This window comes from Parasteatoda tepidariorum, chromosome 2, assembly GCF_043381705.1.
Source record: "Parasteatoda tepidariorum isolate YZ-2023 chromosome 2, CAS_Ptep_4.0, whole genome shotgun sequence".
NCBI lineage: Eukaryota > Metazoa > Arthropoda > Arachnida > Araneae > Theridiidae > Parasteatoda > Parasteatoda tepidariorum.
Window position 1 is genome coordinate 78694624 of NC_092205.1, and position 27023 is coordinate 78721646.

Below are 27023 nucleotides of genomic sequence, written 5' to 3' on the forward strand. Positions count from 1 at the left end.
ACAGTGAAAAATAAAGTTGATTAAAATTCAGTGATTTCATTTCTTGTGTCATTTTGGTCAAAGAAACGGCTAAAAATTCTACTACTTTAAATTATGATGAAATTATAATAAGTTTTCTTTCACCAATCGTTTGAAAGAAGCGGAATAAAGTAGAATTTTCGGATATCGAATTTTATAGTATCACTCGAGTAGCAAGCCGATTTTGTATAATTGTTTCTACTTTACAAAATGTAAACAAAGCGCAAAACGGCAGAATAAAATAAAGTACTTCAAGAGAATTTTGATCATTTGTAAAATATGACTGCCGTGTTAAAGAAACGTGCTTTAGCTGAGTTCAGCATGGTTTTACAGGTAATTATATTATATACAAATCTAATTCTAGGTTTTTATAAATTATTTCCTTAACCACTAAATAAATCCAACAGTTCATTCAATCAAATTATGAAGTTGTAATCATATATATTAAGACTTCAAATTAGGAAACTATTCTTGAAAAATAAAGCAAAAAGCATTTCTAAATAAACAATTCAAAAGCTTGAACAATGATTTTGCTAATTGAGATGTTATGATTTTATAAAGTGAAAACAGAAATTTAAATCTTACTTTCATTTCTTAATTGCAGAATTATTTATTGGTGAATTTTACAAATTAATTTATAATTTTTTTTATAGAGTATCCATTTTTTAATTTTATGTACAACAGGTCATTCCAAAACACATTGCCAAATTAAATGTTTGTTCATTTATAAGGGTAAAATCTTTCTTTAACTAACTAATGAATATGTTTATTATTAAATTTTTAGTGAAACACTATAAATTGAGATTTAATAAAATATATTGAAAGATATTTTGTGTTCCATACTGTTCTTTTTCTTGGCTCTAAATTCAGTTCCTGTTATTCACAGAACGGGAGAATCTGAAAGTGTACAAGTTGTAGTAGTAGCTACATTCGAGCAATCATACCTAAAATTTTTAAATGTTTCTATTAATATCTGGCAATAAAGGAATATTTCCGCATTGTGATGTTTCACACCAATTTTAATTGCCAAGATGCCAAATGTATTTTAAGTTGCAATTTAAAAAAAAAAATATGTAATGGTTTGCCTTGGGGTGGTTGCTAGTTATACTTTTCTAGATGTTCCCTTTCTGTCATGTTTTTTATTTTAGTTTCTAGTGGGGCACTGCCTGAAAGTTACTGAGACTTGGTGATTATTTTGTCGTAGATCACTACATGGAAATTTTTCTGAAAAATTTATAAGTGAGGTTTTCATGATTTGAATCATGATAATTTTAATTATATAAATCATGATATGTAAAGAAAAAAAAATCATGCACAACTTATTGATATTTTCAATGAAAATGTTTCTTTATCTTTTCACATGCATTGCATAACAATATAATAAATTAATTCCTATTAAGTAGTGCTAATAATTTTTAAAATGCTATGATAATAATACAATTTATCTATACATGATATGTAATAGTTAATATAAAAATATGCTCTATAGGAAGCTCCTAAAAAACCAGCTAAGCACTTACGTTTGATGAAGAAAACTTCTTACCAACCTGAACTTGATCTAGACCTGCTGAAGGGAACTACTTCTAGTGCTGCTATGATTGTTCTCTTGCAAGTTGAAGAAGCCATTAAAGGAGAGGTTGGAATTTATTAAATTTTGTGTTTGTTGCTTTATTGAAAATGGTATATTTCAAACTGAAAGCACCTATCTTAAACCCCAAATATATTTGCAAAATTAAATAAAGATAAAAATTGATAAATCAATTTTATAGATTATCTTTAAAAACTTCCAAAAAAAGGAAATATTTTTTAAGCAATTTTCATTTAAAATTAGAGATTTTCTTTTATTTATTATAATACCTGTAAAAACTTTTCTTCCAGGTGAAGATTTTCAGATTCTTTACATAGTTACAAAAAGTCAGTCTACTATTTTTGCTTATTCACATTTAAACATTCCTTCTTATTTAACACAAAAATTGATCCATGAATTTTAACATTTTGTGAGGGTATGTAATATTTAAATGGATAGCCCATTGACTTGGTTGATTCATGTAGAAATTTAATGTTTTGGTACTACGGGGCATTTAACTTTTTTTATAGTGTTGATTGAACTTTTGCTATTTAGCAGGTTGAAAAATTGTCAATCAGTTGTCGGGCATAAAAGCAAACTAAAAATATAAACTTAAATGAAATTTAAATTTTTTGAAAATGTGGTGTAAATTAATCTAACTATGATTGATTGATTTTTCTCAATGATGACTTTTTAATTTTGCATCTTTACTCACCTTTTACAGACTTTAAATCAGCAACAACCTGCATGCTTTCTTTACTGCAGCAACCTGTTTATAAGTTTAGATTCCTTCCCCTATCTCTGAAGCAAGAATCTATTTGCTCCTGCTATTTAGAAGCTAGGAAACTTTAGTTTAACTCCTTGACAGTTTCCTTTCTTTTATTGTTCAGTTTTATTTGTTTGTGCTTTACTTGTTATCAGTTCTTGTTTGTGTTCACTCTCGCCTTGCTGAATTGGAAAAAAAATTATTGATTGTTTTGAGAAATATGATTTGTGTAGTTATGCATGTTTACATTGTTTTCTTAATGTTATATTGTTCTCTGTTTTGGTATAGGTAGATGCCATTCCTTTGTACAACACTTTGCTAGATCATTACTTAAAAGAACCTGAACCTGCCGTACGTGTGAAATTAGTAAACATTCTTTCCCAAATGGTACAAGCAAACCTAATTGAAGCATATACATTGTTCGATGATTTACAACCTTTAATGAAGGGAGAGTCATCTCATAAAGTTTTAGCAGTTTTGCTTTCAACATTCTTACGAATAAAAAAACTGGAAAAAGATGATAAACTTCATTTGCAAATATTTCAACTAGCTTCAAAGGTATTATTATTCTTTTCAAATTCTATATTGTGTATTTTAATGTCTATTTGAAATGGTGTACAAAATTTAACTGAGAAAATTGTTAAGAATTCAATAGATATTTTTGCGTAGTTCAGAAAAAATTATAATTGGCTGTTCGAAATTAGTTAAATTTTTTTCTGATAATTCAGAGAAGAAAAGTTTCTTTTTTTTTCAGTATCAAAGTCTTAAAAGTATTATTAATATTGATCACATCTGCCTTTAATAAAAGACTTTTTCTACAGATTGTATCTTTTATGTTATTCTAATACTAAGTCATGATTTTCAAAATTATAGTTTTTCAAAATTATAATATCATTAATAGTGGTAAGAGATTGTTCTGTTGAGCTTAGTTCAATGTCTGCTTTTGAAAATATGTTTTATTGTTGAACCAGAGTAACATTCATACAAATTAAAAAAATAAAAATTAAAGTTAGTTTTTTATAATATTTTTTAATAGATTAGGTGAATTTTAGTCAATTCTTTCAAACATAATTTGTCAAAAGTTTTTTTTAACTAGGTTAGATTATACTCAAAAGTTATTGATTATTCAAAAAGGACAAAATACCTAACCTATGTTTTTTATTATTTATTTAAGAAAAAAATTTACTTGGTTGTAGACTTTTGAAAGAAAAAAAGGCTATGTATTTAACTCCATATAATTTCTCAATCTGTAAGTTTCATATGAATTATTAATAGTGAAAATTTATTACCTAGTTATGTTTTCATGCTTTTTTTTTTAATTTATAATTATTATATTAATTACATATTGTGATAAGTTTGTACATTTCCCTTACAAATTATGGTTTTATATTGTTAAGTGTTTAAATAGCTTAACTTACATTTATTCATAGTACCTTAACAATCGAAGTCATGAAGTGAAATGTGCGGCTTTAGCTGTCATTGGAGATTTTATTGCCCTAGACGATAAATCGGAATCTTTCCAAAATACGCTTCAACTGCTTGCCGAGTACAGCCATGATCATGAACCAAGGGTTCGAACAGAAGCTTTAAATGCTTTAGTATGTATCATAATGAATATGCTTTCTTATTCTTTTTAAACTGAAAGTCTTATACTTAAAAACTATTGATTATATTTCAGTTACAACTTCATGATCGAGGCTTAAAATTAGATTCTAGTTTGTATGAGGTTGTTTGTGAAGCCCTCACTGATGATTATGAGTGTGTCAGAATGGCAGCTCTCAAATTAATTGATGTCATTAGTCATTTGCATTCTGAAAAGTAAGTTTGTTTATAATTAATTGACATTTGTTTCTAATTAATTAACATTGTTGGCAGTAATTCTGCTTTGTATGCCTGCAGTGTTCATTATTTTATTTTACTTCATTTGTTATTTTTATCTAGGTTGTAATTAAAAATTTTACTCAAAAGAAAATAATTTTTATTTTTTAATTCTTAATTTCTAGTTTTAAACTTTTGTTTTTAAATTAATTATGAATCAAAATAATCTTTAAGTACTAAATCATCTTACAGCAATGTGTTGAGTTTATAGTTATAGTTTTTATACAACAAATATGATTCCAAAGTCTTTTGATATTGTTATACATTACATTAAGTTTTAATGGACCTAAATTTATTTTTAAAAATTTCTTAGTGCACTTAAAAAACATTTATTCAATTTTTCCTAGGGATAAAAAATATTTATAACTTAATAAATTTCATGTTGTCTCTTAATTTTTTTCAAAAAATTGTTTTTTAAAATGTAATACAGTCGAACTCGTTTATAACGAGCTCGGATTTAACGAGAACTCGGATTTACCGAGGGAAACGAGAATATTTGGTTGGATCAATGTTAAGTCTATGGAACAGAAGTCGCTTTTAACGAGCAAAATCCGGTTTTAGCGAGCGAAATTTTTCTGTCTTGCAATCTTTTTTCTCATTTTTCTAGTCTTACTGTCTCATCTTTTTTTCAAAATGATAAGAAATGCGTGAGAAATTTAAAAAAAACAAACCGCGAACTGAAACTTAATTGCCCTTATTGGTCTAATTTAAAGCTTTATCGGTTGACGAAAAAGTAAAAAATTTACGGAAGTTGGATGACGGTGTTAAAAAAGTCGAAATCTGCAAAAGGTATGGATTGTTTTCATCTACTGTTTCCACACTGCTAAAAAACAAAGGCAACCTAATGAATGCATACGACCAAAATAAAACAGACTGTAAACGACTGAAGAAGTGTTCGAAAAAGGATTTGGACGCAGTGTTATTGAAATGGATGAAGGTGCAACGTAGTGCTGATTTACCTGTGAGTGGACCAATTCTAAAAGTGCAAGCTGAAAAATTTGCTGAACAATTTGGATATTCTTAGTTCGTTGGGGGGAAGGGGTTACAGGGTTCCCACGGTCCTTGAGAGTCCTTGAAAGTCCTTGAATTTTTTTTTGGTCCTTGAAAGTGCTTGAAAAACGTCTTAGGTCCTTGAAAAACTTGATAGGTCCTTGAATTTTTCCAATACTGCCGGCGGCCCTTTTTATAAAACACCCGCGGATCTTTCTCGTTCTTTCTGTTTTGTTCCCAAGCTCTCTCACGTGGTTTTTAACGCCACCATAGGGGTGCACAACCTGCGGGCCAAATGCGGCCCTTCGACTATTGAAGTGCGGCCCGCGAGAGCTTCTAAACACAATAAAAAAATTTTAAAAATGGGAATTTTTAATCGCACTTTTAAGTCATCACGTTTTGACACAATCAATTTTAGCAGATTCTTTAGTAAATGTACGTTTAACGCGCTTTCTTTAAGCCGATTTTATGGTAAATATAAATGATTTTTTTAAACAGTTATTTCCACTTTTCTACGTGATTTCGAAAATCTCGAATTTTTATTACGACGCGAGTTTTAGAACGCCCATTTCAATAATCACTTTTTGGTGCACTTTATTTGTGACGATTTCATCTTAAATCTAAGTGATTTTTTTTTTAAATTTGAAATTCTTTTTTTCAACAATATTTTTCGGCAGTTATTGCTATGCGTTCCCACGTATCATAAAAAATTTCAATTATTCTATTACGACATGCAAATTTTAAGTCGTGAATTTGACAAGCTTTATTCGTGCTCAATTCAGCATAAATATAAGTAATTTCCCACCTATTATTTCTATACTTTTCCACATGACTTTGATGATCCCTTTATTTAACTATGATGTTACTAAGATACGTGATTGTTAATCGCACAATTAAATAATCACTTTTTGATACGGTATTTCGGTACAGTTTTATCGTAAAGCCTGGTTATTTTTTCCACAACTAATATGATTTGGTCGAATGTGGGAATGAATTGCGATTTGGTCAAAAAATGAATATTCGGCAAAAAAAGAGAAAAAAAAATCGATTGAGGACAGTACACTTGGGGCCAAATAGCAAAATCTTTTAGCAGCATAGCAACACTGAAACTAACATTTCAATGCTCAGAATAATATTTCCTGGAAAAACATATTCTTAAATTAACTCTAAAAAATAAGGCCAATCAAGAANTAATTAATGTAATTAAGGTAAGTAAGTATTAATTAATGTAATTAAGGTAAGTAAGTATTAATTAATGTAATTAAGGTAAGTAAGTATTAATTAATGTAATTAAGGTAAGTAAGTATTAATTAATGTAATTAAGGTAAGTAAGTATTAATTAATGTAATTAAGGTAAGTAAGTATTAATTAATGTAATTAAGGTAAGTAAGTATTAATTAATGTAATTAAGGTAAGTAAGTATTAATTAATGTAATTAAGGTAAGTAAGTATTAATTAATGTAATTAAGGTAAGTAAGTATTAATTAATGTAATTAAGGTAAGTAAGTATTAATTAATGTAATTAAGGTAAGTAAGTATTAATTAATGTAATTAAGGTAAGTAAGTATTAATTAATGTAATTAAGGTAAGTAAGTATTAATTAATGTAATTAAGGTAAGTAAGTATTAATTAATGTAATTAAGGTAAGTAAGTATTAATTAATGTAATTAAGGTAAGTAAGTATTAATTAATGTAATTAAGGTAAGTAAGTATTAATTAAATTTTAAGTAAACTTAATCATTTTACCTCCCAAGCCCCCCCAACTTTTATTTGCACGCCTGCCTTAAGGACCCGTTTATTACGAGCACTCGGATTTAACGAGTACATGTTACGGTCCCTTTGTGCTCGTTATAAACGAGTTCGACTGTATATATATTTTTTAAATGTATGTATTATTGATTTTCAAATATAAAATATATATTTTTTTCTAGGTTAGTATCTGTGAGTCCCGAAGAACAAATACGTTTAGCTGATGATGCCTTTGCCAAAATCTGTACTATGATTACTGATCCTTCTACGAATGTTCGTGTACTTGCTGCATCTTTATTGGTGCGTAATTTTGACCAATTTTAATTTATTTTTAGTAATTTCAGTCATGAAAAACTTTATGTATTTAGCAGAAAGACTTTTTAATTTTATTTGACAATTTTCTTTTAAAATTGAATTTAAGAAAGTAGAAAGCTATATATCTTCGCAAGCACAACAGGTCCTTGCGATCTTGGTTGCCTCTGCCGTATGTTGTTTCCAGCATCTTTTGCCTGCAGCATCCAATTTTTAATTTTATAACTTAAGAGTAAAATTTAATGTCATTTGACCATTTAATTAATGGTCTTCTACTAGCTCTTGATCCTTCTGGTTTTTTTAAACTTTAAGATTTTATTGGGATGATCTAAAAAAGCTTCTTTAAATATGGTCAAGCTTCCTTGAGGTATCACTACGGTTGACTTGTGTTGTTTGTCATGGAACTTCTTTATTATAATTTTGAATGGAAATTAAAATAAGTGTTTCCTTAAACAATTTTTTATCTGTTATTTAGCTTTTCAATATATTTATCTGTCCACTATTTTATTGGCATTGGCAAAATTATAGCAGTTATGAAACTGCTCTCAATTTTATAATTAGTGCTTATTAGTTCTTTTAGAAAAAAGTTACTTTCTTTATGTTTTATATTGGTTTAAATTTTCAGATTTCAGAGTTTGATATTGATCACACGTGAATTAACTCTTTACTGAACAAATTTTTTTTTTTTTAAATGTAATATTTAAAAAAAAATTATTCTTGTTCTAAATTAGTTCTTGTTAATATGCAATTATTTTGATGTAAGAAATAAGCTTTTTTAGGCCTGAGTTAAATAATTTATCTTTCAAAATATTTTACAGGATATGAAATTACTTTTTTTTTTAAACTGTAGCCTTTTTTCTTTTGGTTAAATAAAATGTAATGATAGACAATGAAGATGGATTAAAAGTTAGTGATTACAAGGAAAATGGTAAAATATTAGGTATTTTTTTCTAATTTATTGTGAACATGTTGCTTGTCTTTATATTTTCTATGCTACTACAGTTATTTTATTTTGTGTGGTATTCAATTAAAAATAAGAAATTATTTTGCAGGGTGGATTTAGAGAAGTCAGCTTAGAGTTTCTTAACCAAACTCTGGATAAGAAACTTTTATCCACATTAAGAGTATGTAAACATAAATATATTAACTGAATTTTTCTAGTTTAAAATATAAGTACTAAATGTATTTCAAAATCCTTTTAGAAAAAGAAACCTGGTTTTGAAGGAAATAAAGAAAACAATGAAAATACTGAGTGGTCATCTGGTAAAAAAATGTATACTGAAGTTTCAAAAGAAGATATTGAAGATGATAATGTTAGTCTTATGAGTTCAGGAGCTTGTGGAGCATTTGTTCATGGCTTTGAAGATGAATTGCAAGGTATATTACACTAATTAGTTTATATGTTTTGGTAATAATAATTCTGGCTGTAAGTAGTAATAATAATTGGTGATTATTAACAGGAAAAATTTATTTTGGTAAATGTGATCACTTATGCACATTAATCGTATTATTTATAATTGTCAATGAAGTTTGATCAGTGTGATTAATTGGGTATAATTTGTTGAAACTCCTACCTTAACATAATTTTTATATGTCTATATGCTGTGATAATTGTAGAGATTTGTAGAATTGAAAGAGTAGAGGATTATGTGAAATAAGGATTTTTAAATATGTTTTAATTTAAAATTATCGCTTTAAAAGTTCAATACATTTTTTTATATATATCTCATGTATATTGATGAATGATAATTCTTAAAGTCTCGAGTTCAGAAATTAATGGTTTGTTTTTTGGACTACTCTGATGAGGATAAAGCAGAATCCTTTGCAGAGCGGGATCCGTATGACAACACTGCTAATTTTATCGAATCCGACGCAGATGATGTTCTGGTTTCTTTAACTTTGAAGCTTTATGGCATGTTTTAAAGGTTTTCATCTTGTTTTATTTTTTAAAATACTCTTGAATCCAAATCTTGAATTAAAGTTAAGATTATGCTGCATCTTACCTTTTCTTATTTTTTCTCAGCGTTATTTGAAGTACTGTTTTTAAAAACATGTTTGAATGTAACGAAAATATGAGAGAAAAGTTCCTATTAATCGTATATAACATATTAAATTACATTGTAGTATAGATTTTGATTAATAAAAATAATAATAAGGTAATAGTTTTAATTATATTTTGTTTAATTGGCACAAAATTATTAATATTGATGTCACTGTCTATAATGTTTGATATTTCATGATCAATGAATGCCCAACTTTATTACCAATTTATATGTCAACTTACTGATTTTTGTAAAACTTTAAGGATAATATTAAGACATAGGGTACATTTTTACGAAGAATTGTTATAATTTATAGTTTAAGCCTTACAGTGTTTTATGCATTCTTGAACTAGTAGTAGCATAAATGAACTAGTAATTTTCAAGTATTAAAGTTCCAAATACCTGATGAAAATATATCTTTATCCTGGATGTAGAATTTTATAATTTTGTGATTATTATTAAGTTAAATTTTTATTCATTAACTCTTATTATTTAAAAAATTATGTCAAAATTGATTTAGTTTGTGTTGTTGTGAACTGCAATCTGTGTCCTTGTTTTCTCTAAATGTTTCCATGTACAATAATTATTCCTTTTTCCACAATTTTTTGTATTTAATTTGTAAGCATATTTATTGAACTTATTACTGTTTATTTTAATTATTTTGCTTATTTGCAGGGACATTACCTACTAATAAAATGAGAAATTTTCATTCAAATGTATTGGGAGTTTGATGCTCAGAGAATTTTGCTGATTTTTCTATGAATATTATTATGTTTTTTTATTAATTCTGAATCTAGATTAGCGATAAATTTGGAATAACTCAAGTACACTGGTTATCATAANTCAAATGTATTGGGAGTTTGATGCTCAGAGAATTTTGCTGATTTTTCTATGAATATTATTATGTTTTTTTATTAATTCTGAATCTAGATTAGCGATAAATTTAGAATAACTCAAGTATATTATTTCATTAAAATCTAGAGGTCCGAACTGCGACTTTGGATTCATTCTGTAAGCTGGCTACTTATTTTCCATCATTCGCTTCAATTTCCCTGGATTTTCTTGTCGACATGTTCAATGATGAAACTGAAGAAGTATGCCTTAAAGCTATTCACTGTCTTCAAAAAATAAGTCTCCATATTATGTTGAGGGAGGACCAGCTGAAAACAATTTTAGTGGTGTTAGAGGTGCGTAAAAGTAGTTCATTGATCTTTTTTCTTTAGGTTTCTTTACATTGGCAGCTATTTCTTTTACTTTTATTACGAAAACTTACCTGTTTTTATTTCTATGAAAGTACTAAAATAATTTTTAAAATTATATATCTATTAGTACTGTATAAATGATAAGACGTATTGTGTAAAATTGAGCATAATTAGTTTACATTCAAGATTCATTTATAAATTAGAATTATTCAATTTTATTTATTTAAGTTTAAGTAGGTTTGTTTAAGTTTATTTTTGCATCTCTACAATTTTGGTAAATTTTTATAAAGAACAATGCTAATCAGAGTTTATAATTTTCACTTTTATCAAGTACTCATGACATCAAGTAAGCCACTAATTTGTGCGACTTAAAAATTAAATGTCTTAAAGAAAATGACTTTTTTTTCAGGAATAAAGCCAGTGATTGTTTTTTTTCTATTATCTAATTTTAAATCTTTGTTAGATTAACATCTTTTAAAAATTATGATGCCAATTAATTTTAGTTTTGCACTTATATCTGTTTGTTGTTTCAGAATGACTTACTATCCCTAACAATATTAAGATAATTTTATTAGCTTGTTATTCAGTTTTCATAATTTGTTTGAATTTTTTTAAAAACTGTAATACAACATGAAAGCAGTTGAAAAACTATAAATTATCACTGATAATAATCTAAATATAAGTTACATTAGCATAAATATGCTATTATTTTGTGGTGCATGCTTATTCAGGGATATTATTGTAGCATATATTATTATCTTGCATATTATTGTAAAAAAATTGAAGGTTGTAAGCTAAGTAAATTCCATGAAAATATTAAGTATTTTTTCACCTGTAACAGAATCAAATAAAATTTATTTCTTAAATTTATTTGGCACATTCTTCTTCCGAAGTTTTAATTTAATTATATATACTCTTAATTTTTTACTGACTAAATTTATACTATAAATTTTGGTCAAAAATTTGTTTTTCTACAAGTTTTGCTTATGTTAAATATTATGTTTCATATTATCACTTATAGTGCATAAATTTAAATATTTATATGTTATGTGTATGATATGAAAGTATTCACAATATAATTAATAGTTTAATATTAAAAATAACATTGCCATCAATTAATTTTTTTGTAGTGTTTCCATACATTATATTTGTGCCACAATTATACATATGTTGTTGCATCTTATATTCATTGTTAATAACAGTGAAGAATCAACATTGGACAGGTTTTATAATAACCAGAGAATTTTTTAAAATCAGCAGCAAAGTTTGCTAGTGATAAAACATACTACTGGTAAAATCAGGGTTCTTACTAACATTTTCTAAAGCAAATATTGCAATAAATTTTGTGATGTAGAGAATTCAACATAATAATTGCCCTGTCCCTCATTGCAGTGAAACAATTACTAAATGGTAAATATTAATGTATGTTGCCTTGTATGAAAATTTAATTACTTAAAAGTGCGATTACCATTACATCAATATTATTAATTTTGTATTTAAAATATTAGAGATTAATGAGAAATTGCCAGGTTGTAAGTAATACAACTGACAGTAATAACTACTGAAAAAGCAAAAATTAGAAAAGGACATTAATTAACTACGGATTAGTTGTAAATTGGGCGCGTCAAAAAGTTATTAGTCAAATTGGAAATTTATGTGTCGTACTACCTTCATATTAGAAATTTAAAAATATTGTAATTTGAAAAACCATGTGAAAAAAACCACAAAAATTTCTGAAAAAATAGTGAAAAATGACGTGGGATTAACAATGGAATAGTCAATATAGCATTTGAAAAGTGATTGGTTGAATTTGAAATTCGGGTGTTGAAGTATTGTATTAAAATAATCTTTAAAAATATTGAAAATCCGTAAACAACTTCCAAAAAATGAGGTAGATTTACAACAAAATTGTTGATAGTCAAACAGTTGTTAGTTACTCAAATTTGGAATTCACGTATCGCAACAACATTGTATTAAAAATATCGAAATTTGAATCATGTGAATAAAAGACTGAAAAATGATTGAAAATCTCAACCGTCAGAAGCTACTAGTAATTTGTTTTTTGAACAAGCAATTTGCTACTTTCTAGTCTTTAAAATCACGCCCAGATAATAACTATTAAGGGACAATTGCATCTCAATAGAGAGAGAAAAAAAGGAATGTGATCTCAGGATGATTTCTCAAAGTGGTGCTCTAGGGATAGTTAGCCTTAAATACGTTGCATATGTAATTTGTAAAGGATACAAACAAGCCACAATGGCTCAGTACTTAAGGCACTGAGTTGTTATTATGTAGGAACAAGGTTCTATTCCCTATGGTGGCTAGAAGACTACTCAACTTCAGATCGATGAGTAGCAGTTATTCAGAGAAGTACCGCCAATCAGTGTACAATACCATCATCATGCTGTTGGTTTCAAATAAGTTGGAACTTAGCCTCTAAACTTCCTTCAACGGGCTAGTTGGGGAATACTTTTACACAAACAGAATTATTTCAGATTATGTATTACTTATGTTAAGATGGTTTGGTGCCCTTAATATAATTTTCAAGTTTTCATTTAAAATAATTTACCTTTCTTTTTCTAACCTTGTCTGGATTTAATTTTGAATGTCATATTGTTTTTAATACCTTTTTTTTCTCCAATGTTTTTTTCCCCTCTTCCTTATGTGTTTGTTTCTTTTTGCACATTTGTATATTAGTAATCAAATTCTATAAATATTTATTTTGTTGCTTTCTTCTCCAGGATTTCTCAATGGATTTAAGAGAAGCTTTACATACTATGCTTGCTTCTTGTCGTTTAACAACAAAAGAGTGCTTGAAGTTTTGTGTAGATAGTTTATTGAAAAATTTGATGCGATACCCTCAGGATAAAAGATCTATTTGGAGGTATATTTCTCATAACTCTTAATTTGCTTATTTTTTATATTATGTCTTTTACTTGTTTGATAAAATCACAGTAAATGTATTTCCCTACTAATAAAAAAATTATATTCTTACACAGTAAAGTAGGAAAATATTTGTTTGTTATTAAAAGTATGAATTATTATGTTATTTTTATTATTTATTTAAGTGTGTGATGTCCATTAAACATAAAGTGTTAATTTAAAAGATGCATTCAAATAATTATTGTTTATATGTATGGATGTAAAGGTTAAATATAAGCTCTTGTATATGTCTGTAATGATTTCTATGTATATTTTATACTGTAAACTTTAAAATGACTTCAGGTGCTTACAGCAACTTGGAGAGAGACACCCTTACTTAACATTGCCTTTAGTTCCTGAGCTATTAAGCATTCATCCTTTCATTGACATGACTGAACAAAATATTGAAGACCCTGCATGTATCCTTTTTACAAATACTAAAAATTGAGCCGTGAAGGCTAAGGGGATATAGCGTTCGCCTTCCAATGAGGTGAATCGGTTTCGAATACCACCAATGACTGGTCGATACGAATCCACAGGCTTGCACCGTGCTGACGTGACACAGTGCTGACGTGAAATATCCTTAGATTCAGGAGTTCTCTTGTCTTCTGGATTGGGTTCAAAATTACAGGCTACGGAGTTGAACATTAGAAGTCGTAAACCCAAAAATTGGGTCGGCTGTTCAACGACAGTTTAANAAAAAAAAAAAAAAAAAAAAAGGAAAGTAAAATACTAGAAATTAAATAATAACAAAAGAAGTTTAAAATTGTAATTGCTTCAGAATAGTTCATGCATTAGTTAATTTTTATAAGGTTTGCTTTATCTATTGCAAATATATATTTTTTTCTCACAAGATAATCCTAGGAAATTAAATAAATTTTGTTGATTCAAAGAATTAGATGGCTGAAAGAACAATTGAAACATTTGGTAAAATTTAATTGACTCCTAAAATTTTTATGTTGAAGAGTTTACAGCAAGCTAATTTTTATTTTCTTACGCCTTTAATGTTACAGTGTTACAAATTGGGTGTAAAAATTCTGATGTCATTATTATGAATCACATTGTTTTATTAAAGCCAAAATCATCAACAAAATTTCAAACTATAGCAGTTATAATTAATTACATAAAACAGCTTATTATATCTAATTTAATAGTAAGCATTAACTTTAAAACTGTGAGCAGATTTTAATATATCTTTTGACTAATAAACTGGTCGATGCTATAATTTAGAGTAATATTATTTTTATCATGAACACTTATATGATTTATTATGTATTTTTTGTTATGAAATATATCATAAATATCTATATTTAACTCTATAAAAAAGGTAACTATATGTCATAGTTTTTATTTGTGTACAGATAAAAATAGATAAGACAATTTTAATTAAATATCTTGTATAATTATGTAAAGATTTTGTAAAATATGACAAAAGATCTTGCTTGTATAAGTAAGTAAGACCTTATAATTAAAGAACATAGGCATTTAAAGAACACAGTTGAGATGGTAACTCATAATGTATAAATAGAATTAAGTAATACTTAATTTAATTGGTTTTTGTGGCTACTTGATCATTATCACCCTGCAAAGGAGCTGCCCCTGGGGATCTATCCCCAATAGCAACTCCAACTTCAAATTGATGGGTCTAGAAGTATTTGGACAATACTATCTTGGTTTCAAAGTTGTCGAACCTTTATCACCTTGACACCATAGACTGATAACTGACTGTGATCTGGACACTTTTCATTCTTAGCTAACTAAACTACATAAAAGTTAAAATATTAAATTTTAGCTCTATAATATATGTATTTTTTAAAAAATTATTAAAATGCTTTATTTTAATAAATATTTTTAAAATTAAATATAATATGACATGTTTTATATTAATGACAATGCATTGACCAAAATAATTTTTTTTAACTGCAATATTAGTTATATTAGCTTTAAAATTTGTTCGCTGCTATTATTCATTTTACTAATCATTAATATAAACTTATTACTTTAAATGTAAATGTTTGAACTTAAAATGAAATTGTGGTTTGCTACCCTTGATTTATGAAGATATATGCAATCTGATTCTTGTTTTTAATGCTGCTTCAAAGTGTCATGTCATGCTTTCTTTGTTTGATGAATATACTCAGAAACATTATTCTTATTTAAAAGACACTTTGCCACACTTGGTTCCTCATCTAAAGGTATTGTAAAAGTTTAGAGTTCATTCATAATTTATTTTACTATTAGCGTATCAATTTTTATAAAATAATATTAAAATGATTCAATTACATAAGTTAGTATTACATATGATGCAACAGCTAATTAAAAAAAAAACTCAGTTGCGCAACAGCCCATTGAGGGCCAGAGTCTGCTGTGCCCATCCCTGTTTTCTGAATTTTGGGTTCTGGGATGCAGGAGCAGATGTTCCGATTGGATGGTCAATGGAACACGTTACCCAAAGTGTTTAGTTCCCAAGCATGTTTGGTACTCATTTTATCTACCTACTGAATTATTGTTTAAATGTTGCATTGTTTGTTTGAATATTAGTCTTTTTATTTATGTAAGTATTATTTATTGATATTAATAGAATACTTAAATTGACATTATACTTCATTGCTATTTTTTACATTTTGATTTACAATCTATTCAGCATTATTTCCTTCATAATCAGTAATTATTTAATCTTTCTATTGATTCACATTCAATTTTTACTAAGTATTTAAATGAAGAGATAATAAAGTTTTAAGCTTTGTATTTTTTTGTTCATCTTATCAATTATTTTTCTAGCTTTCTAATGTATCAGTGAGTTCTATCGATATTGAATCATCTGATGAACATTCACGCAAGTTCTTAAATCAAGTTCTTGAAAGAGTGGCGGCTGCTGAACACCGTAATCCAAAAGCAAGACAAAATATATTAGAAACTTCTATACAGTAATTATATTCTTTTAGTAAAAATCTTGTATTATTATGAAAGTTTTGAGTCATTAAATGATAATTTATTTTCTAAATATGCCTATTTTTATGTTACTAATTTTGTTTACTAATTTATGTTTTTGAAGTTGTGTTCAATTTTTATCTAAAATGCTATAGGGGGAAGAAAAAAAAAAACTGAAATTTCATTAATGTTGTAAAACTGACTTATTTGAATTTTATTTCTTTTCCTGTATTATTTTGAAAATTATTTTATAAATGTTGCTGTTAAAATACCCAAAATCAATTATTACCAGAATTTTCAATTAAAATTTGTTTTTAATTGAAAGTTGTTTGTATTTCAATAAATATTACTGAATTTATTACATAACTAGAATTTCTTCTTAAAAATTATTTTTAACTTCATATTTGAATAAATAAATTTTAATCTGAAAATTTTAATTTTTACTTATTTTTATTCTAAATTAAGACTGTTTCATATTCGAACTTAGTGTGTTTCGGTTTTTTTTTCTACTGTCATACAATAATAATTTATGCAATAAATATTTTGGTTTGAAATCTTTTAGATGTGCTTTTGGAAAAAAATTACTATTTTAATCAAAAATTAGTTACTATTCATTTTTTAAAATTATTTTGCATTTTTTTTTTCTTTACCTAATTGTTGTACTAATTCTTTGAATGATAGTTTAACGTGATTATGTTGTGACTGTTAGTTTTATCATATCTTAATGCCGAAAATTAATATTTTAGGGATTTGAAGCAGTTGTCTGCTATTGAACCTAAGTTATCTGCAGCTGCCAATTGTGCTGCTTTATACATACAATGTCAACTTCTTTTAGCTAAAGTAAGTTTAGTTTATAATTTCCTTTTGTACTTATAACACTTTCTTAGTATTATGAATTGTTTTTTATTACACTTTAAATGACTTGGCTCATTTTTTGTTTTAGAAAAATTTTAAATCTTTTTATTACTAATGAACGTTTATTATTTTTTAGAATATTTTATTTGATAATGTTTAAAAAAACCTTTTTAATCAAAATTCTTTTCTCTTCAAATAAATATTTCAGATTATTTCAAACAAAAACTGGTTGAATCCATCATTGTTGTCACCTTTGCAAAGCAGTACTCTCAAATCATCACTTGAAAAGGTGAATATATTCAATATTTTTTAATTTTAAAATAATTTAAATTTTTCAAGCATAATTATTAAAACTTATGTATATGTTACCTATATAATTTTCTGTATTTGGGTTCTTTATTTTAAACTTTTGCATTTTATTAGTTAAATTAAACTTTTTCTTTTTTTACTGTTTTGAATATTACAGTTTAAATTTTTTGTAAAGGGTATTATTAAAGATATTTTTCAGTTAACTTAGAATGTTTTTTTTTCTTAATATAAAATGCACAACATTTTATTTCTTAGTATGTTTTAGTCTACAGCAATGCGAGGAAAAATGTTTTTTAAGCTATTTTTTTTTCTCTTCATAGATTTTTTTAAATTGAATTAAAAGCAATAAAATCCTTGTTTTTAATTTTATCTTCTTTTTCAGCTACTTCAACTTTCATTTTGTCTCAGTCATCAGTTCTTGGGATTGAATAGTGAAGAAATCATTTGCTTACGACAGTTAAGACTTCGGGCTTTATCCTTACAATTGATGGTCTTAATAAGAGGAAGTAATACATCAGCTCTAGGACCTTGTGAAGCCTTTTTGGAACAAGTTGATTCTTTGCAAAGGTAATTATTTCAAAACAAAGAAAATGATTCTTAGGTTAACTTCAACTAAGTTCACATTTTCATTTATGTATAACTACTAATGCTACATAAAAACGAAATATTCTTGAATAAATTTTCAATTAATGTACCTTAATTGCTTTAAAAGTGTAAAAACTGTTCCTTTGAATTGCCCAGAAATAAGTGGAAATAGTTGCTTATTTCGTATTTGGAAAATAGTTTGTTTTAAAATGATTATTTGCCCTTATTATTACTGAAATACTTCATTGGCATCTATTTGTTTATGTAATTAATTCGTTAAGGAAACTTTGTTGAAAACATGATTCTGAATTATCATAATCTGCCAAATACCGACTATACTTGCAGAATCTAATTTTTAATGTATAATATGCAATATTTCGTCCTTTTAAGTAATTCATGTTAATATTGTTTATAATTTGTTAAAAGAAATAATAAAGAAATGCAGATTCTATTGATAAAAATATAAGTAGCTGTGAAAGATTTAATAAAAAGGAACATGAAAGTCCTTTACATTTATGTTTTGGAAAGACATGGTGAAAATAAAAATCAGCTTGAGGCAGATATTGGAATCTGTTACTTCCAGACATTCTTAGTCATATCTCTTCTTTATCTATTTTCCATCCTTTTTAATCTTTGTTCTTGTTTATATCTTTTTATTCATTTAAAAAGTGCTTAATTTTCCCTTTTCAAAAATATTTTTTTCTTTACCATATCGATTTTCTCCACGTAATATGCAAAAGCATGCTTTTCACATTATTCTGTTCAACGTTTTCACAATTCATTCAACTACAATCTATTTCAGCTTATCGTCGGTCCATAGCGTATGAGAACGGTAATCATTTTACATGTTTGATGAAATACTTGCGAGTTCGTTGAGATTATTTCACTTTCGTGTGCAACTCTTCATCTTCCATCCTCTGAAATCAAACCGAAAAATCTCTTGATCTTTTTATAATGGCTAATATAATCAGGAAAATGAGTTCTTTGTCAGAAACTAGTTATTTCATTATGATCATGTAAAGAAAATTATTTTGCATTTTGTTAACTTATATAGTGTTTAAAAAGTACTTAAAAGCTGCTCATTTTTTGTTGAAAGATTTGGCTATGCACCGCCATATATATATTTGAAAATTTTAGTTTGATACATATCTTATACTTGAAACTTTTTTACTAATATCACGCAGCAGATGATAAATAAAATGGATTTATCAGTCAGGTAAAAGCTTTCTATGATTTTTGGGGCAATTCATATCACTTTTTAAAAAAAAAAAAATTTCTATTCTACGGAAGTAATCTTTTCCCCTCTATTTTTCTAATGATGTTTTTCCAAATTAAGATTTCAGGAGGAACAGGGTTTGAGCCCAGACAGTTTTACATCTGCACTATTTAGAGATTTGGATTCTCTGGAAGACCCAAAACCTGGAACAGTTGCCAGAGTTCTGCAGCCATTATTGCAATCCTGTCCATGTCCCTCATTGCGACTGAATGTTGACAGCCCTGAAGGTCTTGCAAGGGTAAAACAAGCCAGCGCTGTGATACATGAACCAGCTGCCGATTCTGAAAATGTGCACAAGTTTACCGCTGGACTCGTTCTTGGAATTACAATGGATGCAGAAGTTGAAAATGTAGAGAATGTGAAAAATGTTAAAGTAAAGGTAAATATATACAATTAGTGTAAGTTATTAATTGCCTATGACAAGAAAAGGAAAAATTACTATTCTGCAGGCAATATAATAAATACAATTTGATTGCCATGAAAATAAAATAATATGGAGTTTAGTAAATTTGAAACATTACTCCATTTTATTTTTTCAGAACTGATGATACTATAAAAATAAGATTTAATTAGGATTTTGTAAAATAGGTGACCTGACCATGTTTGTTCATAATGCTTTCAGTCTAGTTTACAGGTAGGAAAATCTCAGTTTGGGACACTTATGCAATAATTTAAAGGGATCAGACGTACTTCCCTCGCAATTTATGTTATTCGATCCCATGTAAATTGTCATTTATTTCTATATTAACTCTTAATTTTTCTTTAAAAGATAAATGAAAAAAAATTTTTTTTCTGAGAAAACAACTTTATACTTCTTTATTGATAAAATTTTTTAGATTCAAATGTATATTTTTTTAATCAATGATTTTCTTAACTTTTAAATGTAATATTTTATTCATATATTTTCATTTCTAGGTCAAATATCCTGACCAACAAGTTCAATTAATTCTACCTCGATTAGCAGACTTCCGACAACAGGGAGAATTGCAATACAGGTTATATACATCAGTCCTCCTTTCACACAGTATTTGGTCTGGTAAGCAAAATTTTAATAATTTATTCAATTTTGTTTCTAAATCTATTTTTATGACATAAACTAAGTAGGATATAACTATTATCAGGATATTATCAGGAGCAACTGAAACTTACCTAAATTCAGATATGTGGGTACTAGCTACCCTGGGAAGTAAAGATTACAAGTGTACAATGTCACTATCATACCACTGGTTTATTATTCGTGGAGTCATAGCCTTCATAAAGCCCTAGGCTAACAACTGGCGGTTGCAAAAATGCTTTTCTTTTATTGCTATTAGGCCATTGGTTTCAAAAATGACCTTGAATGATTTGATCTTGAATTGGTTTTAAGATATCAATATTAAATGTTATTATTTATTCAGTTTTTAATTTACCTTGGCAGGTACCATATATGCTTTCAGAATATCAACATTTATATGATATTTTGATTCATACTTAATATATTCATTAATTTTTATTTTTTTCCAATATTAGAATTAAGGATCTACAGGATCAAACAAGAGGAAAGCTGAAAAAAAAAGTGCCTTGATCAGTTGTTTTTGATATGTTTACCACAATTGAAATTTATTTAATCTATCACGTAAGCGATCAGAAAAAAACAAATTTTATTTATGACAGTTATAACTGTCAGCAGCTTATGCTCAAATGATAGTTTTGTATAAACTAATTTTAACTTAGTATTTTTTAAAATCTCAATAACACTACAATTGTTTCTTTTTATTCTATCTGAATAATAAAAGCTTTAAATATTTATATCTTTCCCTCTTTAATAGCAGCATTATTTTCATACACTTATTTAGAATAGTACTTATAACTTCTAAACATTATGTATTTGTAGAAGCTTGTCATGTGGAGATGAGTCTTGTACTAGACTTTAGTGATACAGAAGTTTGTGCAAGAAATAGTCAAAGAAGTACTGGGCTGTTAAAAGCTGAAGACAGCACTATCGAATTGTGTAAACCAGTGAAAGTTAATATTTCTCCCAAGCCAGCAAAGAAAGGAATATAAAAAAAACTCCCATCATATTCTTTATATGTAAATATTTTTATGTGAAAATAAAACATTCTTTTAGTTATCATATAAATTTCTCAATTTTATTTACAAGGAAGCAATAAAAATATTTAATATAATTTTTTGTATCTACAACATCACATTGCTTTAGAGCTATATTAAAAGATTTTCTGATTCAGTTGTGAAGCTTTTTACTCGAGAAAACCAAAAAGGTGGAAAGTTAGATGGCACAATATCAAAGTTAGAAACTGTTTCTTCACCATTCCTGAAAAAAATATGTAATTTAGTGAGTAAATTCTCTTAAAGACATAGATGATATATTAAAAAGAACATTCTATATCTGGTAATGCCTTATTTTAAGCTGCATTTATTGACAAATTTACAGCAAAATATACATAAAATGCGCTTATATATACGTTGGCATAAAGCTTAATAGAATGACTAAATCAGTATTTTTAAGTCAATATTTAATACAAAATTATGGTCAGCCAATTGCGGAGATCTATCCGTAATCTAGCTCCGCATTAACTCATTTGAAAATTATGGCAGTAAGAGTTAAAAGTCTAGAAAAAATTTCACAGTTTTGAAGTGAATAATTGTTTTTTTTTAAACCAATTATAATTTTAATATACATAAACATTATAGGTTTGTTTTTGGTATCAATTCTAGTGTAACATGATGAAAAATTTTTTAGAAGATTTCATACATGTAAATATTTATTAAAAAAATGTATGCAATATATTTTTATTCATTGACATTAAATTTAAAAGATTTTTATTTTTTTTAAAGTTTGATTTATAAATTTTTTTACAATTTTAACCAAATTTCCACAGTATAATATGTTTTGCTAGTGCAGGGTTTGCGCTCATTTTATGATTTAAAAATGAAGCATTTTTAAACTCCATACTTAAATTAGTTATTCAAGGGAATTTTTTGGGGGGATCTTTATTTCTGCACACTGAATTTGCAATGACTTTACTAAAATGTAGTTTGAATACATATTTCTTACCGATAAATCATATGTATGGAGTAACAAGTCCAAGAAAGCTGATGGTTTATTCTTCTTTTGTAATTATTCAATTCAAGTTCCTATAAAAAATGTACAAACTAGATATTATTACCATTGTTAAATATTTACAATAAAAAACTTTCATGAACAAAAAATAATTTATATTGAGAATACAGATTTTTTTTAAAATCAAGGTAATAGGTAAAAATTAAGCTTTCGAAAGAAAATTGTTTCCTGTCCAAGCAGCTATTCTTAAGCTATAAAACTTTTTCTTAAAACAAAATGCAGTTTTGATGCTACAATGCCTTTGTTTTCCCATAAAAATTGTATTTTATCTGCTTATATCTAATTTAGTAAGTATTATGCCAGTGATTTTTTTAAAATTAAAACTGCTGATTATATTTTTAATAGGAAAAAGTCTAAATTATTATGAAAAAACAATATTACAAAATTAACTTTTAAGGTATGGGAACTAGATAAACACCCAAAAGAGAAGATAAAATTGTAGTTCCAGCGTTATTTTACTTTTAGGAAGTTTCATAACATATAAGTTACTGCATGTTAAGTCAGATTACCTACACAACCTTATAATGAGTTTTATTTACCATATGAAAAGTCTGCTCTTTGGCTTCCTGGAGATTAGCCTGCCTTTGGCGTCGATGATGGTAGTAATTTGAAGATGTTGAAATTTCAACTTTAGGTTTCTTAACTACTGCCATTATAGTGTTTCCCACAAGTTTATATCGACCACTCATGACGTTAATATGTTTATGCTTTTGAAGGCGAAGTTTATAAACAGATTGATAAGGGTCATCTGGAGTAGTCAGCATGAGTACGACACCTAAAATATTACACTTAAGTATTACATACATCATTCTATTACTCGATATTTTTAACTATACTTTGATCATTTCTTAAAAACTTAATCAAGATTTTTATTATCCATTCTATCATTTTTTTAGTTTCTATTAGTTATACATACCTGCCAACATTGGAGAAATCAAATAACGGAGATTTTACTAGCGGTATTTCTTAGGCTACTAGCAAAGTTTTGATACATCATTCATAATTGTGTAAGTAAAAAAAAAATTAATTAAAAATTGGGAATAATATAAGCATTTACATTTAGCAAAGTAAAAAATATGTATATAAACCTTAATCTAAAAAAGATTTTTTTAAACCATTATAATGCAGTACTGGCAATAGCACCATTTGTTGAGGAATTTGAGAAGTATTGCCATCAGCAGATATTTTATTGGCAAAATTTTTCTTAGAAATACAGAGAAATTTGAGAATATAAGGGTAAACAGGAGATAGTCATAAAATACAGGAGTCTTCATTAAAAAAACAAGAGACTTGGCAGGTAGTTTATTTTATTTAAGCAAGTGATAATCCAAGAATTCAAAACACAAAATTACCAGGACACACTAATTATGTATGTGATTCAGAATTATTGATCAATAATCAACATGCTGGTTAAGAACTTAATAACAAGCAAATATCATCTATATGGTGACAAATGCAATGCTATTCACACAACAACCATTTATTCAAAACTACATTTTGAAAACATTGCCTGATCAATATGTCATTCTTACAAGGCATGCTTTACATTTGGAGGCTGCAACACTGAGTGCATGCATCATAACTTGACATTAAATTTTGACAAAAATGTAGTGTAAATTGGTCCAATAAATTACATAGCTGCCAACCTTTAGTTATAAAAATGCAGACAAAAAAAAAAAAAAACGTAGAAGAAATGTCTAAACATGCAGAAGATTCGCAACTGCATACTAATTACGAATAAATTTATTTTAAAAAAATACTCCCCTTTTTTTAAAAAACAAGAAAAGGAAAAAAAAATTTACAAAAATTTTGACCAGCTACTTGAGGGTACAATATTCATATATTAATTCTTGATAAAAGGGAAATATATAATATTTCAAGACATATTAACATTAGTTTAATTACACTATAATAGTATGCACTATATATAAACTCAATTATGGAAAAAGAATTACATCAAAATTTTTTTTTTTGCAAAGATGCTTTAGTAGCACATTTTGCTTTTACTAAAAATTCTTTCAAGAAGTTTCTTTCAAAACAAAGTCTACCTTCTTTAGACTTAATTATGAAAAGTCTTTCGAGAGTCTCTTCAGACATCGATGAGCAGAATTTAGTCCTATTTTTAAAATTTTTTTTTGACTACAGAAAACACCGTTTCGCATTCAGCATTGCTGTGGGGTACAGTCGATATAGTCTGACTTAAAGAAAATACTAGCTATCGGGCGGACGGGTAAAATGCAGAAGATCTTATCTTCTGTGCGTAAAAGGGGGAAAAATAGCAAAAATAAGTACAAATGCGGAAGGGTTGACAGCTATGAAATTATAATTTTATTGAGCTGTCTTTCTTCTTTCAGTTTCCTGTTTTGTGGACACGTATTGTGTTTGCGACCATATAACCTACATTATTCTTATTTGTTACTATGTTCTTGACATTCATGCATTTTATTAAACATCAGTTCTAAATCATCTTGTATGTTTACTTTAACTGTTCAAGAAAAAAAAGAGAGACATTGTGATGTACTTATGCTGATAATGGCATTTTTTAGTGAGCTTATGTTAATAAAATTTTTAATTACTCCCTGAACTTTTCTTTAAAATGCTATTCTACTCTTAAGAGCTAAGGTAAAAATTATTCTTACCATCAGGAAAGAAACGTAGATATCTAAAATATTCCACTAAATAATAAGGCCTGTAATTAGAGTCTTGAAACGAAGATTCTCCATATCTTATATATGTCGTTTTGCTAATGTATACACCTATTAGAATATAAAATGAATTATATTTGAAGAATTGGTTTTTATTAACGCAAGTAGATTAGTATGAAGAAAAAAATTAACTAGTGATGTTGAAATTGGGAGCAAGGCAAATAAAAGCAGAGAAAGCACTAGAAATAAATGATAGCTTTGATCATTAAGATTCATTAAAAATCTAATGATCACATTAAGAGATAATATTTGTATCATAAATAAAGTAATTTAAAAGAATTTATCTTTAGATGAGATTATCTCAAGCAAAAAGAAAAACATTGGTTGAAAACAAGAGTAAATTAAAAACAATTTTTTTGAATAATCATAAAGATACAATTTAAATTACCATTAAAAAGAACATGAGGTTTTTGAATGAACATATTTCTCCATGAGCCATAACGATTAGGAGGATCTACATTGACACCCCATATCCTAGAGGGAAAATTCAGTTTCAAGTTTAAGTTAAATAATATACTACAAAATAATTCATAGTATGTTGAGTAGAAAGAAAAGCTGAATTCTAATTTATATAATTTTTAATTACTAAAGTAAAATTTTTTGTATGAAAATAAAACTGCAAGATTTTGCAGCACCAAATAACATACACTAATTTGCTTTAGGTGGATCATATATGAATCACAATCCCAATAAATGTAAGTTTTATTAAACAAATGTACAACTTGGTTATGTACATGAAAAAAAAAATTTCAATTTAATGTCTACTAAATAACTTTTATATAGATATATTAATTTTTTTAATGCAACTATGCTTTATAATTTAAAATAATGAGCAGAAACAAAATCGATATTTAAATAATTTAAAAAGTGAAAGCTTGTTAAACTCTATTTTATAGAAACTTTTAGTGAAATTATTATTTGGTAAACAAACTAAAAAGAAATCCTATTGTTTTATAGTTATTTTTTAATTTTAAAATTTTATATACAGTAGAAGCTCAATTGACCAGACCAATCGTTATGAATGATACATACAGAAAAAGGATGAATGTGAGACAACATAAAATGTCAAATAATGATTTGAAAATACACAAAAAATAAGAAGTAATAGACTTAAAAACGGTTAAATTTAAAACAAATATAAAAAATTTTGTACTTGCTGCCAAAATATTTATAATGCAAAAGAAAGATGAATCAACACTTATTTAAAATTTTGGTTTGAACTCTCTTTTTTTTCTGATGTTTCCGGCCTTCCCACTAAACTGTAATTAATCAAGTNAAGGATGTATGTGAGACAACATAAAATGTCAAATAATGATTTGAAAATGCACAAAAAATAAGAAGTAATAGACTTAAAAACTGTTAAATTTAAAACAAATATAAAAAATTTTGTACTTGCTGCCAAAATATTTATAATGCAAAAGAAAGATGAATCAACACTTATTTAAAATTTTGGTTTGAACTCTCTTTTTTTCCCCTTCTCAATATAAACAATACATTATTTGTAACAGATTGCTGTTTGTTTTCAGAAAGTTTTTGAGAATGCTGCAAGTTCCTCTGCAAATGACTGGCTATGGTTCGGTTTCATATCTTCATCAATATCACTTTGCACTTAATTTTTTAATATCATTACTTAAATTGTCACCAAGTTTCAACATTTTCATCAACTGATACATACACAAATGTGATGTTTCCGGCCTTCCCACTAAACTGTAATTAATCAAGTTATTGCTTTTTTTCTTTAAATAAAATATTATTTTTTTAAATGTTGGTAGAATTTCTGAATGATGCAAACGGC

The 27023-nt window shown here is 27.0% G+C and overlaps 2 protein-coding genes across 2 annotated transcripts in view; one reads left to right on the plus strand and one right to left on the minus strand.

Annotated features, from left to right (window-relative positions):
• Positions 1 to 21521, plus strand: LOC107439880 (integrator complex subunit 4). The gene is made up of 19 exons (XM_016052613.3): positions 1 to 351; positions 1508 to 1654; positions 2640 to 2909; positions 3782 to 3949; positions 4030 to 4169; positions 7151 to 7268; positions 8333 to 8404; positions 8483 to 8657; positions 10304 to 10509; positions 13266 to 13408; positions 13750 to 13865; positions 15508 to 15641; positions 16228 to 16373; positions 17124 to 17217; positions 17441 to 17521; positions 17924 to 18108; positions 19463 to 19781; positions 20318 to 20438; positions 21276 to 21521. Exons 1-19 carry the CDS (start codon positions 298 to 300, stop codon positions 21443 to 21445), a joined length of 2859 nt encoding a protein of 952 aa, XP_015908099.1. The 5' UTR covers positions 1 to 297; the 3' UTR covers positions 21446 to 21521.
• LOC107439882 (F-box only protein 9) overlaps positions 21510 to 27023 on the minus strand; it is a 13751-nt gene continuing 8237 nt past the window's right edge. The window contains exons 9-13 of the mRNA XM_016052620.4: positions 25617 to 25702; positions 25163 to 25279; positions 23063 to 23298; positions 22458 to 22537; positions 21510 to 21713 (exon numbers count right to left, since the gene is read on the minus strand). Coding sequence (XP_015908106.1) covers positions 21602 to 21713; positions 22458 to 22537; positions 23063 to 23298; positions 25163 to 25279; positions 25617 to 25702 — 631 coding nt within the window. The 3' untranslated portion in view covers positions 21510 to 21601. The remainder of the gene's footprint in view (positions 21714 to 22457; positions 22538 to 23062; positions 23299 to 25162; positions 25280 to 25616; positions 25703 to 27023) is intronic.

Coding starts and splice junctions, on each gene's coding strand:
- LOC107439880 (XM_016052613.3), top strand. CDS start 298: ATGACTGCCGTGTTAAAGAAACGTGCTTTAGCTGAGTTCAGCATGGTT. Junction 2,910..3,781: donor TATTTCAACTAGCTTCAAAG/GTATTATTATTC, acceptor ATTTATTCATAG/TACCTTAACAATCGAAGTCA. Junction 8,405..8,482: donor AACTTTTATCCACATTAAGA/GTATGTAAACAT, acceptor AAATCCTTTTAG/AAAAAGAAACCTGGTTTTGA.